The sequence below is a fragment of the Prorops nasuta genome, unplaced genomic scaffold (assembly GCF_024137725.1).
Source record: "Prorops nasuta isolate Cenicafe-Biocafe unplaced genomic scaffold, Cenicafe_Pnas_1.2 PNAS00008, whole genome shotgun sequence".
NCBI classification, from domain to species: Eukaryota; Metazoa; Arthropoda; class Insecta; order Hymenoptera; family Bethylidae; genus Prorops; species Prorops nasuta.
This window is the reverse complement of record NW_027116805.1, coordinates 2,659,024-2,676,657: the sequence shown is the minus strand read 5'-3', so window position 1 is coordinate 2,676,657 and position 17,634 is coordinate 2,659,024. Positions and strand designations below refer to the sequence as shown.

At 38.2% G+C, this 17,634-nt stretch overlaps 1 protein-coding gene across 1 annotated transcript; it reads right to left on the bottom strand.

Moving 5' to 3' along the window:
* Nucleotides 1-704: 704 nt before the first annotated feature.
* Apoltp (Apolipoprotein lipid transfer particle) lies at nucleotides 705-17,614 on the bottom strand. The gene is made up of 20 exons (XM_066730051.1): nucleotides 16,621-17,614; nucleotides 15,772-15,816; nucleotides 14,882-15,449; nucleotides 14,282-14,809; nucleotides 13,719-14,082; nucleotides 13,259-13,568; nucleotides 12,529-13,031; nucleotides 12,147-12,445; nucleotides 10,703-12,072; nucleotides 9,714-10,626; nucleotides 6,636-9,552; nucleotides 6,198-6,553; nucleotides 4,725-6,127; nucleotides 4,464-4,648; nucleotides 4,240-4,394; nucleotides 2,990-4,164; nucleotides 2,649-2,860; nucleotides 1,515-2,528; nucleotides 948-1,397; nucleotides 705-844 (listed from the first exon to the last, which is right to left on the bottom strand). Exons 1-20 carry the CDS (start codon nucleotides 16,682-16,684, stop codon nucleotides 773-775), a joined length of 12,903 nt encoding a protein of 4,300 aa, XP_066586148.1. The 5' UTR covers nucleotides 16,685-17,614; the 3' UTR covers nucleotides 705-772.
* Between the last annotated feature and the right edge of the window lie 20 nt (nucleotides 17,615-17,634).

Genomic DNA, 17,634 nt, shown 5'->3' with positions numbered 1-17,634 from the left:
AATATTTGCAAATTTCGCAAGTTATTTATTCAACCTTAGCAGCATTTTCTATATGGGACTTCTGCTACAGATTCGGAACTCGTTTATTTTCGTTATGGTGGGGAATAAGGCCCCCAAATAGTAAACACAGAATTGAATTAGAGAGTTTCTCACACACGAAGCTTGCAGTCTCCGTATGAAATGAAGTCATTCAAAGTAGGGTAAACTACGCGTGAGGAAGCTCTCCAAGTCAATTTTGCGTTCACTACCCCTAGGTCGGTAGTACAACTGTGTAAAGACTTCCTACAGACTCTCGATAGATTGCATGTAGGTTCTATAGGAGTTCTACAGATCCGAAAATGACGGTCAATCGGTTGCTCGACACAATCCAAATATATTCAATATAAATTAAATACAATGTTTATTAGATGTTTTGAAACTTTACATGCGAATTATTTTTCTCTAAACCGGAAAAGAGTTGGAAGTCGAAAGACTAAAATCTCCGAAGGTTTTAATCCATACTATTTAAAACAGTATTATATACGTCAAGTTGAATATGAAAAAGAAAAAGAATTAAATAAATTTTACCACGACCGTGTCTTTTTAAAATCATTGACATTTTTTGGATCTGTAAAATTCCTACAGAATCTTCGTATAATCTGCGGACAATCTTTAGAAAGTCTCTGCATTGCAGACCGGAAATCCATATTTTCCGTGATAGATAATGTAGACAAAGTTGGAATCTGCTCATGTTCTGTCTGCAGCCTGCCACTAAACTGTGACCAGAATCCGACTAGGGATGTTCAAGAAAATGTCCATCTGCGTCCAGAGGTTGAAACAGTGATATAGTTTCGTTGAAAGTTTCCTATTTCAAAACAAGTTAAAAATAAAACACTCGAGCAAGTGAGTTTACAAATGTAACTTTCATTGTTCGTTAATTTCAAAATAGATTCATCTTTCATACTTACACTGATATAATCCACAATAACAGGTGTCGGATAAATACAAGGAATACACTCCATTGAAGTAGCACCATTGTTATCAGCAATACACTCGCAGCGTTGACATGGGTTAGGCTGGGCAGTTAGAGCCACCCTTTTCGAGAATACACTGGCGAATTTTTTAATAGAAGCTGCTTTTTCAAATCTCAGTTTGCTTCCACTGAAGATTGTACCGTTGCTCTCCAAGGACAATGGAGTACAATAGCCCAAGGCACTCTTGGACAATTTTACCTGTCTCCTGAGTTCCACGTCCCCTACCAAAGCCCTGGCATCTTTTTTCGTATAAGACTTGGAGGCATCCAAGCCAAACAGTATTTTATTCATTCTCTCTTTCTCAAATTGGAAGTCCCCATCCATTAAAATGTGCAAAGTTACATCATGTTCCAGTAAGACTTGATGAAGTACTGAATAATCCAACTAAAACAATTTATTTCTTGTATTGTAAGTTTGTAATTAACTTAATTTATATTACAACAATTATTCCATTTTTTTATAACGTTCTACAGCACTATGCGTGAAAAAAGAAGTACTTACAGTTTGATTCTCCGGCTCGCAGTGGGAGCAAGGCAAAAGGATAAAAGTCTTGGACACACCAGGTCTGAATATGAGCTGCGAGGCAAATCCAATGGCAGCAAAGATATCCTGGTTACCATTGCCCACAGGAATCTGTTGGAAGTAATCGACGAATCTGATGGGATTCTTTGTAAATATCTCGCTATCGAGGATGACGCTCCTTGGAAGGTCATAGACTCCGTCACCACCGAAGGTCACAAGGGACCATCGAATTTCCGTTAGTTGTTGATCCCTCAACTCTTTATTCAATTGGGTAACTAATTGTTCGATGCTCCTGTTTTGCTTAATGTCCGTGTTGCATTCTTTTGCCTCAACGATGAATACGACGTCGGCAGATTTTGGCACCGATTGACCTTCCAGTTTTCGAAACTCACCTTCAGCGACCTTGGAACCATCCATCATCATGCAGCTCGTACATTTGTCCGGAATCCTCAAGTAGGTGTCACGGAACAAACACGCCTGAATGTAGGAAACGGCAGCCTTGCACGAGTCTTCGGGATTACTTTTGCACAGCTTTGCATACACAGAGGGGTCAATGACCCTGAAGCAAGAACTAAACTCTGAGCTCTTGTTGACGAAGAACTCCTCGCAGAACATGGAATTGTTTTTGGATATTTCATCCGTTGCTGTTACCGGCGGTTTGGTCAATATTTCGCACTTCTCATCGTTGACCGCCCAGGATTGGCTGAATTTCTCAATGTCCTCAGCAATGACTCCCTTCGAAGATAAAGTGTCGTCTTGCTCTTCGTTGTTCATAGTGCCAAGAAGACCTGCGGTCTTTCCGAAATACCAGCCTGATAGCTCCAGAGTACACAAATCATATTTTAAATTGCACTCCAAACGGAACTGCCTAGTTTTCCTTTCAATAGTTACTACATTCTCCTTCTGGTAAACGTAAATTGTATTGTTCGCCAGCTGCAAGGGCAACTGAAGGTTCGTCGTTGCTTCGTGGCGACTCGAGATTAGTCTGACCGTCTGAAAATTTGCTCTTTTCATAAGTTTTATTTTCACAAACAATTTGTTTTTAAAATAAAAAATTTGCACATTTAAAATTTAGGAGATGAAGTAATGATTTTCTATGGAAATTTTACTTACATCATTAAATACGTCGAGTTCCAAGGCTTTGTCTGCGATCAGTACAATAATTTTATGAGTAATGTTTGCTGAGTCTTTGTTATACTTAAGCAAAATTGCAAAAGTATCGTGTACAAAGTCACGGGCTAATAAATAGCTGCATGTTCCAGCAAAATCAAAATGACGACCATCGAATGTGGTAAAATGTTGAGAACCAATTATCATTGCTTGAGCTAATGAAACAAATGAATACAATGTTAAATTAGTATAAAAAAAATATGTAAGAATCTATGCACATAAATTCGGAAAATAAATAATATGGTAAGTATTTTAAAATTGATTTAAAATTGAAGAAATATTACCTTTGAATGGCGGCAACCAATTAGAAGGTTCCGTATAGGGTTTATATTGATAATACAGGCTCCAAAAAGTGGTATTTGACGTGACAAAGAAGTTCCCCATATCAGAAATCGCCCTGTATTCAGGGATCTCTTGGAATTCTGGAGTTTGATTGAAGGCATGCCAAGACATTGGTAGCTTTTGCTCGAGACACATCAGACCCTGATGAGGATCGAAAATAAATTTCGTTTTGGCTTCTCTGTATCTACTTTCAGCCTGTAAAGCCGATTGACTAATGTCCATCAATTTTGAATGGACGAGTCTTACTGCCCCCTCGATCTTCGCCTGGATCCCAAAGTATTCATAGAAATAGTAAGCTCTATCATACACAATATTCATCTTGTCCAATGCATAGTGAATGGATGGAAGTTTCTTCAGCTCCTTCAACTCCGAAATGATCTCCTCAACGATGTCCTTGAGTTCTTTGCCAAATGGAACAAACGTGAAGTAACGCTCCTTCAAAAACTGTATCAACAAATTGGAATACTTTTGAACATTGGTCACTATATCGTTTGCTTTGATGTCCTTGTAGAACCTATCTATGTCATGAGTAAAATTGGTGAATCTATCGAAATACGGTGACGTCATAATCTCATTTCTTCTGTCATAGAGGAAGTCTACAATCTCTTTACTGGCCTTCCAGACCACAGCTTCTAAATAATGTAAGAGCCTGATAAATATCGGTTCGACCAACTTAAGAAACTTGTACCACTGCTGAGAAATGTTAGCCCATGTTTTGTTCCACAAGTTTTCAATGTATTTGATAAAGGACACGTGAAGATCTTTTATCAGAAGATCATATTTCTCTACTATCTTTTCTATGATTTCTGCCACTTGCGCTATGGAGTCTCCTCGTAATACAGCTGAAACGATTTCCGAAATCTTCTGGAATCCACTCTTTATTGCCTTAATGGCCCAGATTAATGACTGGCGAATTGCCTCGCCTGATTCGCCCATTATCTCCCAGATTTCATTCAGGATGTTAGGCAAAGACTGTATATGGTGACGTAAAGACAGTTCATCTATGACGTATAAACCAAAACCAACTATGTCTTTTATGTAAAAGTCGTTTGCATTGTAGGAATCATTCAGGTATACTCGGAGATCGTCAAAATCTTTCTCCAATCCTTTCAGATTACTAAAATATAAATGAAAGAGATGCAAAATCGATATCAATATTTAGACTCAATAGATCATTAAGTAATCAACTTACTTCCAGTCATCAACAAATTGATATAACTCATCTTGAGAATCCTCCCAAACATCGCTAATTATACTGACTGTTTCACTCTTAATGTATTGCTTCCAATAATCAATGTCCCTGTTGGTTCCTTCGTACAATTGTGTTATTGTTCCTTTTATGCTATTCTATAAATTAATTAAATCAATAAAAATATTTGATCATCGATATGAACAATTACAGCTCGATAATATTACCATTATATCTGTTTTGAGATCTGGTCTCCAGCGTAAGGTGGATGTTACCAGTCTAGAATGATTCAATTTCAGATAGAAAGAAACATCCGAAACTGTCAGATCATTATCGTAGGTCCTCCAGATATCGAAAACTGCGTTTCTGGCATCTGGTATTTTTCCGTACATTCTTAAACTTTCAATAGCGTCTGTAATCAAATTGTACAGCGAATAATATAAGCAACTATTATATAAATTAAAAGTTTAAACAACTATTCAACTTACCAGGAGTATAATTAACCATCATCCACGTGAATTTGTCTTTCGGATCAAAGAAGAAATGACCAGTAGCATTGAGACTAGGTGTATTAATAACACTTCCATTAACAACGTATTGCGGATATGTTGGATAATATCTAACATGGAAATACTTCAAGAGTTCTTTGCTCTCACGATGAAGAATGATTTCCTTTTGCAGGACATCTACTTTTGCATTGACTTGTCCGATTTCTTCAGGTAAGAAAGTTCGTTTATATTTTCCTTTACTTTTCAGTTCGACTAGCAAAGTTGAAAAACTTTGCTTGTCTCTTTGCTTCTGTAGGAATCCATCAATTTCAAGATTAAACTTGGTTTTGGGGTGTTTTCCTGTGATATGGTAGCTGTATTTTGTGTCAGCTGTGTCTACTGTCTCATCTCTAAGAAGGGTAGATAACTGGAAGAGCTTATCAGGATTATTGGAATAATCGACAACAAAATCAGCATTGAAAAGGTCCCTGAGATCATTTTTGAAGAAACGCCCTTTGGCAGTGACATTTTTGGCAAAAGTTGGATGCTTTAACATCAACACTGCTTCTTGATGAAGCAGATTGTCCTTGGTAAGACTAGATTTACAGTTGAATTCGGCCCCAAGTATTCTCTTCAGCTCCTTATCCTGATCCCATATTAATTGTCCTTCCGAATTTAGCTCTTGGCTGGTAAATCTATAGGAACCATTAAAAGTGAAGTTTCTTCTGGGGTAAGCAATACTGGCTATCAAAAATTGATTGTCAACTTCTTCCGTGGTCTTGTTCAAAATATTAATATGATACGATATCCAAGCATCATCTGCTAAACTTAGCCAGGTATTCTGATCGAATTCACCTGAGAGAACTTCATAGTTCGTTTTCAGTTGAATGGTTCTATTCGAATGAATAGCTTTGAGATAAATCTCTTGACCGGTGTGAGTGGTTTTTATTTTAGATTCTCCAGCAACGTTAAATGCTGTCACATTGCCCAATTGATACACAAAGACACGCTTGAACTCAGTAGTTGGGTAATTAGTACCTTCGTTTCCTCCACTGTATTCATATTGATTGGTGTAATCAATACCGATTGGTTTTAAAACGTTCTCCACTGTTATCTTAATGCTGTCCTTCTCAAATCCTGCTCTCGATTCGCTCTTCGCATTGTATTTTCCATCCACTATTTTCTGACCGTTGTAACTCAACAAAGAATATCCTGAGGTCAGCAGAGGAGTCTTCTTGTACCCATACTTTAGATCTCCTACGTGGCGAGTGTTCAAAGGCACTTCTATCAGGAAGACGCCATCCAAATTTGAATCCAATCTCTCACTATGATAGATGTAGTCAGAGTTTATTAAAGCTGTATTGTTGGGCCAAAATACTTCAAGGAATCTTCTGTTTTGCTTCCTGAAAAAAAATATATCCATCGGTTTTTGATTAATCATCTTTAGCAGATTTTTCTTTTTAAAGTACTTACAAGGTTGTCCTTACTATAAAGCTGCAACCAACATAAGTGAGATTGAACACAGGTACAGTAGTGTTGACTGTTCCATTTACATTGATAATACTTTCATAGGATATTCTAGCAGTTCCAATAGAATGTTTCTCTGGATAAAATATATCAGCGTTGATCAAATTTTTATTGTTGTCCCTTCCATCATAACTGAATAAAACAGTAGCTGTCTTTTTGTCCATAACTTTAGGAAAAGACACTATGTACTCAAGATCTAATTGCTTCTTGTCAAATGTTACATTGAACGTGTTTGTTAATTCTTTGCGTGGTCCCCAGATAGCATGAAGATGACCGTCTATGTTTCTTGGTTTCATGCTAAGCTGTAGATATAAGTTTATATTGAAAGTATGAAGAAAATAAATTGCTTAAATTCAATTAAATAAAAAGTTATTATATACAAACCGATCCATCTGACGAATAATTAGTTTTAGTTTTTAGGGTCGAATATTCCACAGCATAATCGAAATCCTGGAACGAATTTTCCACCTGGTATCTAAGAGCCATCGTATGATGATCATTGGTGGGTGGTGGTAATCTGGCAAGTACCACGATATTAAGATCCTTATTCAATTCTCTTTTACTGTTTGTAGTGGCATTCACTCCAAATTTCCAGTTCTCTTTATCAATATCAACGTCGAATCCTATATTTAAATGTTTGAGGGATTTTTCTGGGCTCTTATAGAAAGCCTGGACGTCCAATTCCTTAGAACCGTAATTTCCGATGTCATAGCCTCCAGCTATCCTGCCGAACATATCCAGATAAACAAGCATTTTCCATGCCAAGGTCAAGTGAGCAATATCATAATTCAATTTGTTGGTCAGCTTGATTTCTCCCATATTCTTCCCTATCAGTGCGTTTCCATTCAAAGTTGCAACTTTTATATTTGGCCATGGTGTTTCCGCATTGAGGTATAAAGAGGCATTACCATTCACTTGCATGTTCATATAAATGTTTAGCAAATACTTTTCTTTGATTTTATCATCCAAGTTCATTTTGGTCTCGACCTTTGTTCGAACGTTCCAATTAATAGCATTTTGATATTGTACACTCATGACACCATTGACCATTGGACCCTCAATGGCAAGGTCCCCACCAAATTTTTTTCTATCAAGCTTCAAGGTCAATTTTTCCTTCTCGGTTCCATGGTTAGGGATGATACTGGTCTCTACACTAGATATATCTGAACCGTCTAATGTGACTTTGCAAATCACGTTGTAAATTTTAAGGGTCTTCATGTTAGTTAAATCACCATTAACCTCGAAAAGAGCATTTGTAACCTTGTTCAAATCTCCTTTAAACTGGAAATGCTCCTGTGACTCAATCGGCGTATATATATCGGCATGTAGGCCATCTTTAGTACGGTTGCCAGAAATTTTGTATTCTTCATTCTGATGATGGCTGAAGGACAAGTTGAGTTGTTTGGCATCTTCATTGTTGACGTACACGCCATTCAATCCGATGTTCTTTAATGGTTCTAGCCAAGTATTTAGTTTCAAAGATCCCTTGAGGTTCTCCTTGGTTACTAACCAAGTTGCCTGGAACATGGAAGTGACATTGACTGGATGTGCTACTGAAAAACTGAAATTCAGTTGTCTTTCTTTATCGGTAAAGTCTTTCTTGGCCATGAGTGTGATCTTCGGGATCCTCAACTCGGGACTATTGATTTCAGCCGACAAAGTGGTGTCCAGGAAATTCTCTTCTGCTTCCCAGGAACTGAAAAGGTTCGCCTTGCATTGATCTGTTGTCAGCTGGAAGCTGGACTTTTGTAGATTTTCATCAATATGTATGATAGTAGTGGTGTTCATAAACTTGAGAAATTCGAGAGAAGTTTTGACATTGAAAACAATTGTGTGGGTCTTGGAGCCATCCTCGTCGTCCCACTTAGTCCCACCGCTAAGAAAGTATCCGTTCTCGAACCAAATACCATTCTTCTCTAAGTTAAAGTCAAACTTAGCGAGGATTATGGATTCGGGAAAATCAATATTGAAGGCATAAGATGAGGTGATATCAGATATACTGAATGGAGTATGAATATTTAACTCGTTTTGCATGTCGATTAAGTTGAATTTTAACCTGTCCTCCAAGGTTATTTTCCAGTTACCCAGAAGATGAAGGGCACTAGTAGCCTTGTACCAATGGTTGCTCTCGGTATCAATGTCTAGTTCTCCAACAATTGGCTCGAATAATAAAGGAAAAATCTCGATTTGTCCTCTCCAGTAAATGGGCACCTCATCTTCCTCCTCATCGTCATCTTCGTCTTCTTCCTCTTCTTCGTTTATATCTTTTTCCTTCTTTTCCACTTTCTTCTCTTCGACCTCAGGGTCTTCGACTTCTATTCGAACCGGTGGAGGTTTAGGTGCTCCCCCAGCCTTCAAACCAAACTTGGAATCACCTAACCTGACAGAAAACTCAGTTTCCACATCCAACAAGCTGATAGGTTGTAACCTTGTGACTATTAGTTTAGCTATCACTCCGGTTTCTTCAAGGCCAGTCAACGGAGTAAAGATGATGTAACTATGATGGAAGTCCGTGATATTACTGAAGTGCCAAACACCCTGAAAACCGATGGTCATATCGTTATAGGCTATTCTGAAGTCCGCCTCCTGCTTGCTAAGTTTTGCCACAAGCAAGGATCTTTGAAGAATATCCATAGGTGTAGCGAGGAACAATTTGATATTGCAGTCATGGGTAGCTGTGAACATCTGAAGCAAAATCTCGAAGCCCAATTGAGCTGATGGAGTGACCACTTCAGCAACCACGTTACGATTAGTTTCAGATAGCCCGAATCTACTTCGAATATACGTATATTTTTCTATTGGAGTTGTTAGGTTCAGCTGTACCATTGACTCTTTTAGCTTAGCAAGATCACCAAGAAGACTAGCTGTATATTTTCTGTTCTCCAGCTCTAGATAAGCAGCTCCGTTAAATCTCCAATCGGGCAAAATACGCAATTGACACTTCATATCACCATTTCTATAATATACTACCGGAGATTCCAAATGCAAAGTACCTGTTATGTCGAAGACACTATCCGGTTCTTTATTAAGGTGCCAAGTACTCCTCACATCTATCACTTTATCTGGGAAATACTTTATCAAGACCTTTGCGTCCGCATTTTTCGAATCTTCTAATTTGTACGTTCCATTCACGGTCATGTGACCTACAGCGTGAAGTGTGCTGGTCAACCCTGTGTTTACCGACCATTCGCGCACCCTGTCACTTTCCGCTATTTTCCCGTAAAAATCACCTTTTAAGTACTGAGAGTCCTTCCAATTTGCACCACCCACCGCTTCTAAGGAATTTTCCGTTTGCGTGTACCTAAATATATTATATTCGTTTAAAAAAATATATATTCCTATTCAATAAAGATCAATATATCATTTTATTACAACACAGAAATATTAAGTATCAAATTTAATATTTTAATTGTGTGTATATTGAATATTGACTTGTAATTTTAAAAAATTTGGATAACCAACCTTAAGCTGAAACCAGTTTCCTTCCACTGTTCGAACGGGGTTAAGAGTCGTGATCCCACCTTCAACAGCTTCCTCTCGGACTCTACATCGTAATCAAAGACGGTATTAAATTTGATCTGCTTTTCCGGGTGCCAGTCTAATAAAGCCTCAACTACGTATTGATAAGGTTGCAAGATGGAGAAATAGCAGGATCCATTGATCAAGCGTCCAGGATAAGTGAAGGTTAAAACAGATCCATACGTTTTAACATCGGGAGAGACGTCCTTGTTGATTCGGAGATAAGAGGCGATTTTCAAGGTCGGATCCCTGTTAGCGTCCCACTTCACTTCTACTCCGAATTCTTTTTTGTTCTCTTCTCTTATTCCAGTCAGAGTCAAATGTACATCTCGCCAATTGTCCAAATGTAATTGCAGCTCCGCTTGACGTTCAAGGTCAATATTGGCAAGAACAGAATACACATGCTTCTTGTACCTACCCTCCACGTAGCCCATCAGCTTCGTCTCGGGGCGCTCCGCTGTTGGCTCACTCAAACGATAACGTACAATCAATGCGTGTTTCTGAAGATCAACCTGCTCCACTTGCAAACTGGTCTCGAAATCATTCGGACCTTTCTCGAGTCTCAAGGCCACCAGTACATCCTGAACGAAGCTCGGTGATTTTAGTATCAGCTTTAAGTTGTGATTCGTGACAACCGCCGTAGACTTGTCCAAATAGGTTCCACGAGCTGTTATATTGTGACCGCTAAACCAAGTGCCTGCGAAGTATAGGTCGTAGAATCTAGTGGACTTTTCCGTTATTCTTGCGTCTATCAGCAAAGAATTGAAGTTTGGTATTGTCAAGTTTGCGTGACCTTCGAGAGCGAACATTGTTCCTCGTGGTATCAAAGTGCTCACCATCAGACTTATCTCTTTTCCTATTGATACAAGTAAACAATTAAGAATTTTCGTTAATCAATCATCTGATTGGATAAGAAGCAATTTTCTACGAACCTGGCGCGTAACCAATCAGCAAACTACTCTTGGACTCTGGTCCCACAGCGTAGTGATTCACCCCAACCTTGATGTCCAGATTTTGAATGGGCTTCGTGATGGCGAAGAGGAGACTGACTTTGGTACCTTCATTTTGGAAGTATACCTTTGAATAGGAGAGAACCAGTTGGGCAACCAACGTGTGCCTGTTGTCCTTCAGATAAGGGCTCGAGTTCACCTCAACGTGGAGCTCCAAATGTCCCAGTGCTTGTTGGTACCAAGCATTGATGACAGTGTTCAACTGTGGATAGGCTGTAGAGTGTAGTTTCAACTCGGCTGCTTTGTGACTCAAGGTTTTCGAGGATCTATTGGTCAAGGACACTTCAAGGTGAAGCGTTTCTTTTCTAGGCATTTTCTGCAGTTGGTAATTCAATTGAAAGTCACCAGATATACTGGTGTTTCTCTTGACGATATAACCGATGAGCTTGCTCCATACCCTTTTAGTCTGGAAAGTCAGGTCAATGTCACATTGAGAGACATTGTTCTTCTCTCCATTCTTGACAGTACCAGTAATGGCTGCAACTCTCTCGCTGTTTATAGTTAAATGCAATTTTGGGTAATAAATGTAGCCATAGCTAAACTGCTTCCTTGAATATCCTATACTGGCGTCCAAGTGTTTAGTTCCATTGATGTCGAATCCAACGTCTATAAAAGTCTCGTCATCGGTGCTTTTGTAAGTTCCTTTAGCAACCAATGAGTTCCCGGCGGAATGCAACAGAATGGAGACATTGTGGGTTTTAGCATCGAACGATATGCTGCCACTTAATTCCCTGTTCACGTGGGATCCTGGGGTATCGAATGCTATTCTCAAAGCACTTTTGTCCACGGTCCTATCCCATCTGTATTGGAGCAGATAATTCGTCGCAGTTGGATCAGCTTTTATGAGGGAAACCTTGAACAGGGTCGGACCTTTCAAGATAAAGTAGGAGGAACTAGGATCGTTAGTTACGTTTGGAAATTGATACTCTGTGCACATTTTCAATCCTATCAGTCTATCAAGGGCAGCCCAGGTGCAAGTTGTGTTACTGATTATTGCACCGGAAGTCACTAATCTCTTAGCTTCTCTCGGATGTTGTTCTGTTACCAAAACTCCTATCGGCCTCTCCTCTATTTCCGCCCCATTGACGCTGGTCATCACTATGTCAGTCATGACCGAGAATACTTCCATCTTGTGATTGGGTATCGTTAAGCTCAACTGAACCAAACGTGCTCCGCTCACCTTCAGCTCTACTTGAACAGAACTTGAAGAGTACACATTTCCACGCAGTTTTATTCCTGCGCTCTTGTAGAAAGCATCAACCGTCATACTGCTGACTATGTCCACACTAATACTGCAAGAAGTTCAATCCATGTTTGATCAAATTATTCTATTTCTATGATTTCCTTATCTAACAACGAAAAATACCTCGGTATAATTTTAGCAAAAACTTCAATTTCTCTTAAAGTTGAAAAACGATTGGTGTCCAGCCAGCCTGATAATTTAAAATTGTATGCGGCTGAGCCCGCTACGTCCAGTCGGACTGGGAGTCCTGATGTCATTGGTACCACATAACTGGAATCAGCGAACATTATAGAATTTTCATAATGGACTTCCTGACCCGAAAGGATCTGTTTGATTTTTGTCAACGGATTCAAAGTAGCTAAGGCTGCTCTAATTTCTTCATCGCCGCTGAACGTCGTGTATTTTAATTCGTTTCCAAATATCTGCAAATTTAGAATGATTCTTGATTCATTTTTTCAGGACATTTTATTTTAACTGGAAATTGATCTAGATTCATATCATGTACCTTATAGCTAAGACTGATCTGTGGGTTGTCAAAATTATTGTCGATAACATTAGGCAATTTTTTCACACTCTTCCAGTAATCCTCGTCCTCTTCAGGAGCTGCCCTGAAGTTTCTCATGAATGCCTTGAAATGATTCGACACCTTCTCGTTGCTGTATGGTCCTTCCGGTCCAAACAAATTTTCAGCATAGAATTCAATGCCTTCCAATCTTGTAGATACTTCAAAGAGATTCACGGATTCCCCAAAGAGGTCAATGGTCACGTTCAGGTTAACCGTCCTTGGAATATAAGATTTCTGCGAGAAGATTAAATTGGTCTGAGAATTTGCGCCAAAATTGTATTCTTCCGAAAAAAAGCTGCTGTCGTAATTTCTCGAGAATTTTCTTATATCGTTGTTAAATTTCAAGCCAATGTCCCTATCTGTTAATAAACTTTGAATTTCTACTCTGGTAGGAGAAGCTGAACTATACAAGTTGGTCAAGTGACTCCATACGAACGATCCCACTGAAATCAAAATATTTAGGGTTTTATACATGTTTAAATATTAACCAAAGGATATATTTAACCGGATTAATTGAAAAACAACAAAATGAAATTTTAATATAAAACTTATTAGAAGGGAACAAAGATTATTAATTAATTACAGTAAAAACTGAATGAATATTTATTGAATTTAATAATGATTCGACTATATACCAAGAGATAATGATAAATAATTGGTCCCCTCTTACCTTGATTAACTTCCTCATTACGAAGGGTAGCTTTGATAGTTTTAATTATATTGTAATCAGGACAATGCATCACTTGTAGATAAGAGGCGATTCTTAACTCCGAGTCTAAAGTGAAATTTCTATAAATCTTCGAAAACACTTCATCCCGTGTTCTTTCGCAAGATGGCAGTCTCCTATGGGCGTCTATAGCTGCAACTCGCATCTCCATTGGTAAGAACGCACCCTCATCATCTATGCAGCTCTTCAGCTTGGATAATAAAGACTTCGTCTCCAAACCCATATTTCCCGTTGCTTTCAGTGCAATAAGTGTCTACAGTTTATAAACAAAATTTTTAAAAATCACACATAATATCAGGTATATCCGAATGAATTAAAGTTTAATTTAATTACTATACGTTAATGTCTTATAATTGACTGAAGCTGAAAATATAGATGAACTTTTTTAAAGGATAATCTTTACATTTGTTTTTTCATCGTCTGAGTGTGGCCTTGGAGAACATCCCTTAGAAATTTCCGTCTCAAGTTGTGATAAGAATTTAGAGATTGGCTCGATATTCGCACAAGCTACATCATGATTACTGCAATAAGCATGAATAACTGCAGCATAGCTTAGCGAGAATTGAACTTCTGGAATTTCATGCTGGAGATCCAACAACGGTGCCAATGTTTTTATGGTATTTAGATCTGGACGCGGGATCAGAGCAAATGTGGTCACCCATTTTTCGATGATGGATTTATCAACCAATTTCTTTAATATCAAATCTTTCATTACGTTCACTGCTGGGTTGCTGCCCATGAATGGCAGTGCACTCATTATATGCTTCCTGCAAAGACAAAACAAATCTTAAATAATAAGAAAACTAGAGTAATTAATCTTTTAAAACAACGAATAAATAAATTTACAATTAAAAAAAAAAGTAAAAAAAAATAGAATCTTAAGATGTAAGAAAAAACACAATTATTAAGTAATTTTTCTTCGAATTTAAAGACATTATCAAAACCAAATGATACGTAAATACTCACTTCCCACTAGGGCAGATTCCATTGGCTCTAGCAAAAAGTTGGGATAAGGAAGGATAATCAAGGAGTCGCGCTGAGTGTATAAAGGCAGTGAAAGTTTCGGAGAATTTCTGCTGGATCTCGTCGGAGTTGGCTGCGAGCTTACACATGACCTTGAGAAGGTCACGAGAAGTCCTGAGTTCACCGTGCATAGTCCTGGGTGTCTTGGAGTGGTCATACAGTAAGGAGCTGCGTTTACGGTTGCCAACATTGTCGAGGAACTTGAATCCACGTTGATCCCCCTCGTGATTCTCCTCCTCACTACTGTTGTAATCGTCGTCCTCGAGAGGGTACTCCGACTCCTCTATGAGTTCCAAGGTCGCTGTTGATTCTGTCCGTACACCTGCCTTCTCCCCATTGGAGAATGGTTGCAATAAATGAGAATCCTTGCATACCACTTTCTCGTACACATTGTGGTCTATCGTAATCTCGCATTCGCTATTGGACTTTAACAATGGCTGATTTGCTATTCTCGAACTCGAACGTGGACTCCTAAAGAAAATTTTTTCGTTTAAAAATGATCGAAATTGGAGAGAGAAAAATCAAAATGATTATTGAGCTAACTTGTAAGGTACGGATTGAATAACGGAAAGATGTTTGGCAGCAAAGTTACATCCGGCAAGGTTTTTAGTTTTTTTGAGTATGAGGCTGGTCTTTCTGGCTTCTTGGAGCCGGTAAGTGGTCTCGCAGATACCATTAACATCCAGTTCATCGTCTCGATGGTCCACGTCGAATCTCCTCATGGTGTTCTGTAGCATCGAGAGAACTCCACGTTTCAAGTTTAACGCCCAAACGTGTTCTCGTGGATCGGGACAGAGTTCGTTGACCTGGCCATCGTCGTAGCCAAACCTGAGGACGTATTTCTCCAAATTGGCCTTGAACTCGGCACCGGCCCGATCGGGGAATTCCGAATTGTAACTCGATCGGTCCTGGCTGATGCTTGTCCTCTGGAAACGAACTTGACCCTCGCATGGCGAACCAAAGTTTAAGGTCACAATGCCGTCGATGAAGAGGTTTGACTCGTTCCGGGCCTGGCCCTCCTTTGCCTCCCCAAGATTCGTACTTACGTCCACCGAGTAACGGTAACGATAGTACACACCCTCCTCGTACTTAAATTTTCGATCGGCTGGTACTGCAATTTGTTTTTATTTTATTTTACTGCTCTTAGCTCATCTTACCTTTTTAATTTATTTATTATCAATGTCCTATTCAAATATTGTTTTTAATTTATCAGAGAAAGAAGCTCATAATTTTTACGGGTGGATTGCTTGTAACCACTGCTAACTTATTATTTGCTTTATCAAATTTAACGCAAATAATTATATTTGTAAATCTTTATGCTAATTTTACATAATTTTTTGTAGTAATTAATCATTAATTATACGAATATCTGTATTTATGCTCTAAGTATAGCCAACCCTGCTCACGTTTGTTTTTGACAAAGTTTCACTCACCATTGCACTTTGTCCGGCTGCATAACCTTGGGTCTCTTACAATTTCTGCAAAAATGATGAAAGTTAACAAGTGATGGGAATAAAGAAAAACAAATTTGTTGAAATATTGATATAAAATAAATAAAAAGTGAAGAAAAATGAAAGAATAAATTAAATTAATCAGATCTTTAATAATATACTTATGAAGATTTTATTTAATAATAAGATACAAAAAATGAATACATTCAGATAAATGTTACAAAGTCATTGATTCGATGAGATTCTATGTAATTTATTGTACATGAAATAAAAGGAAAATGGAAAGAGGGGGGTAATTGAAAACGATTAGGTTTGATATAGTCGTGCGTATGAACATTTTTCTTATTCTACTAGCATTGGATTATTTACGGAAATCTATTTCCGCTGATAAGTAAAAGCTTAATCTGCGCATTTCTTCCCAGAAAGCCGATTGGAAAACACGCGCAGATGATAAATGTGATGATATAGTTATATGCTCCTGAATTATTGGGAAACGGTTTCTTGCAAAGAAATTTGTCTCGAAATAATGAATGATAGTATGAAAGAAGACACAGAGAGCAGTCGTATATTCAATATCGAACACGTGCTTTATCAAAATGAATGAAAATTATACGCAGAAAGAAATTTAGAAATAACACCATATATAGATTTATTTAAAGATTAAGGCTAATTGATAATATCATAAACGACCAATGCAAGTAAGGGGTCAGTAAATCTAAATTTTTCTGCTTTCTATTAACAAACTAAATAAAAAAAAAATAATACAATTAGGTACACCGGATATTAATAGTTTAATGATTTATACTAACTATTGATCAAATATTATCTTACCTCCTGCACAAAAACTGACCAGAAGAAGAAATCCCACAAGAAAGGGAAAAACTGAAGCGGCCATTTTTTTATCGCAGGCCGTAACCCTTTCACAAAAATAAGAATCAAGGTTACTGCTTTTTCATCACCATTTTCATCATCCTCACTATAATCACGGAGTATCACTTGCTACCCCCAAAAACAATAAGAAAATTTCAATAGGCCCTTTTGCTTTAATTTGACAGGAAAATCCTTATCAGCACAATTGAACACTTTTAAGTAAAAGAAAAATTGTCGAAAAAAGACTTTGAATTATAAGTGAGCTTCCAGTAATATTATAGGAAAACCGGAAGTAGAGGGTCACTAGTTAAAGAATGTTTTAGAGGAAGACTGCCTTTTGTAAACAAGGAAAGAAGAAGAGAAAAAGTATTAGTATGGAAGTTGCTGAGATTGAAGATGGACGAAGAACGTTGAACGAGAATAAGAGAACTGCTGCTGGGGTGTCGAGTAACTACGGCAGATCAGAGAGTTGACATCGCGGCAATTGGCTGCTGTAAATCGAGTCGTGTAAAGTTTAAACGAGCGCTTCCTGCCATGAAAGAACACGCAAACCGAATGAACGTAGAATCGTCACCGTCGGCATCGGCTCCGTCTCGGATCCAGAGGGACAACAAGTGTCAAAGGTCTTTGTGCTTTTCGTGTTTGTACGGGGTCAAATGTCTCGGTCCTCAGCCGATAAGATAAGCTCCGCATGAGATCCGAGTTAAAACTCCTTCCGAACTATCCAATACGTTAGTCCATCTCTTCTTCTTCTTTCTCATCTTCTTATTCTTCTTCTATAGTTCTTCTTTCTTCAACATCCACCCCTTCCATTTTTACTCCTTCCGATTTCTCTGCTTCTCTATTTTCCTCATTTTCCCTTCTTGTATTTACCTTCTTTCTTTTTCTTCTTTCTTCGCCCTCCTGTTTTTTATTTTCTTTGTTTTCCTTAGCCCTATTCTCCTAATATTCTATTATTTTTATTGTTTTCCATCC

Excerpts from the sequence above, each read along its gene's own strand:
- Apoltp (XM_066730051.1), bottom strand. The coding sequence starts at position 16,684 with ATGGCCGCTTCAGTTTTTCCCTTTCTTGTGGGATTTCTTCTTCTGGTC. Across the intron at positions 12,073-12,146 it reads TTTGCTAAAATTATACCGAG|TATTAGTGTGGACATAGTCA; the intron begins GTATTTTTCGTT and ends AACTTCTTGCAG. Across the intron at positions 2,861-2,989 it reads TTGGTTGCCGCCATTCAAAG|CTCAAGCAATGATAATTGGT; the intron begins GTAATATTTCTT and ends TTGTTTCATTAG.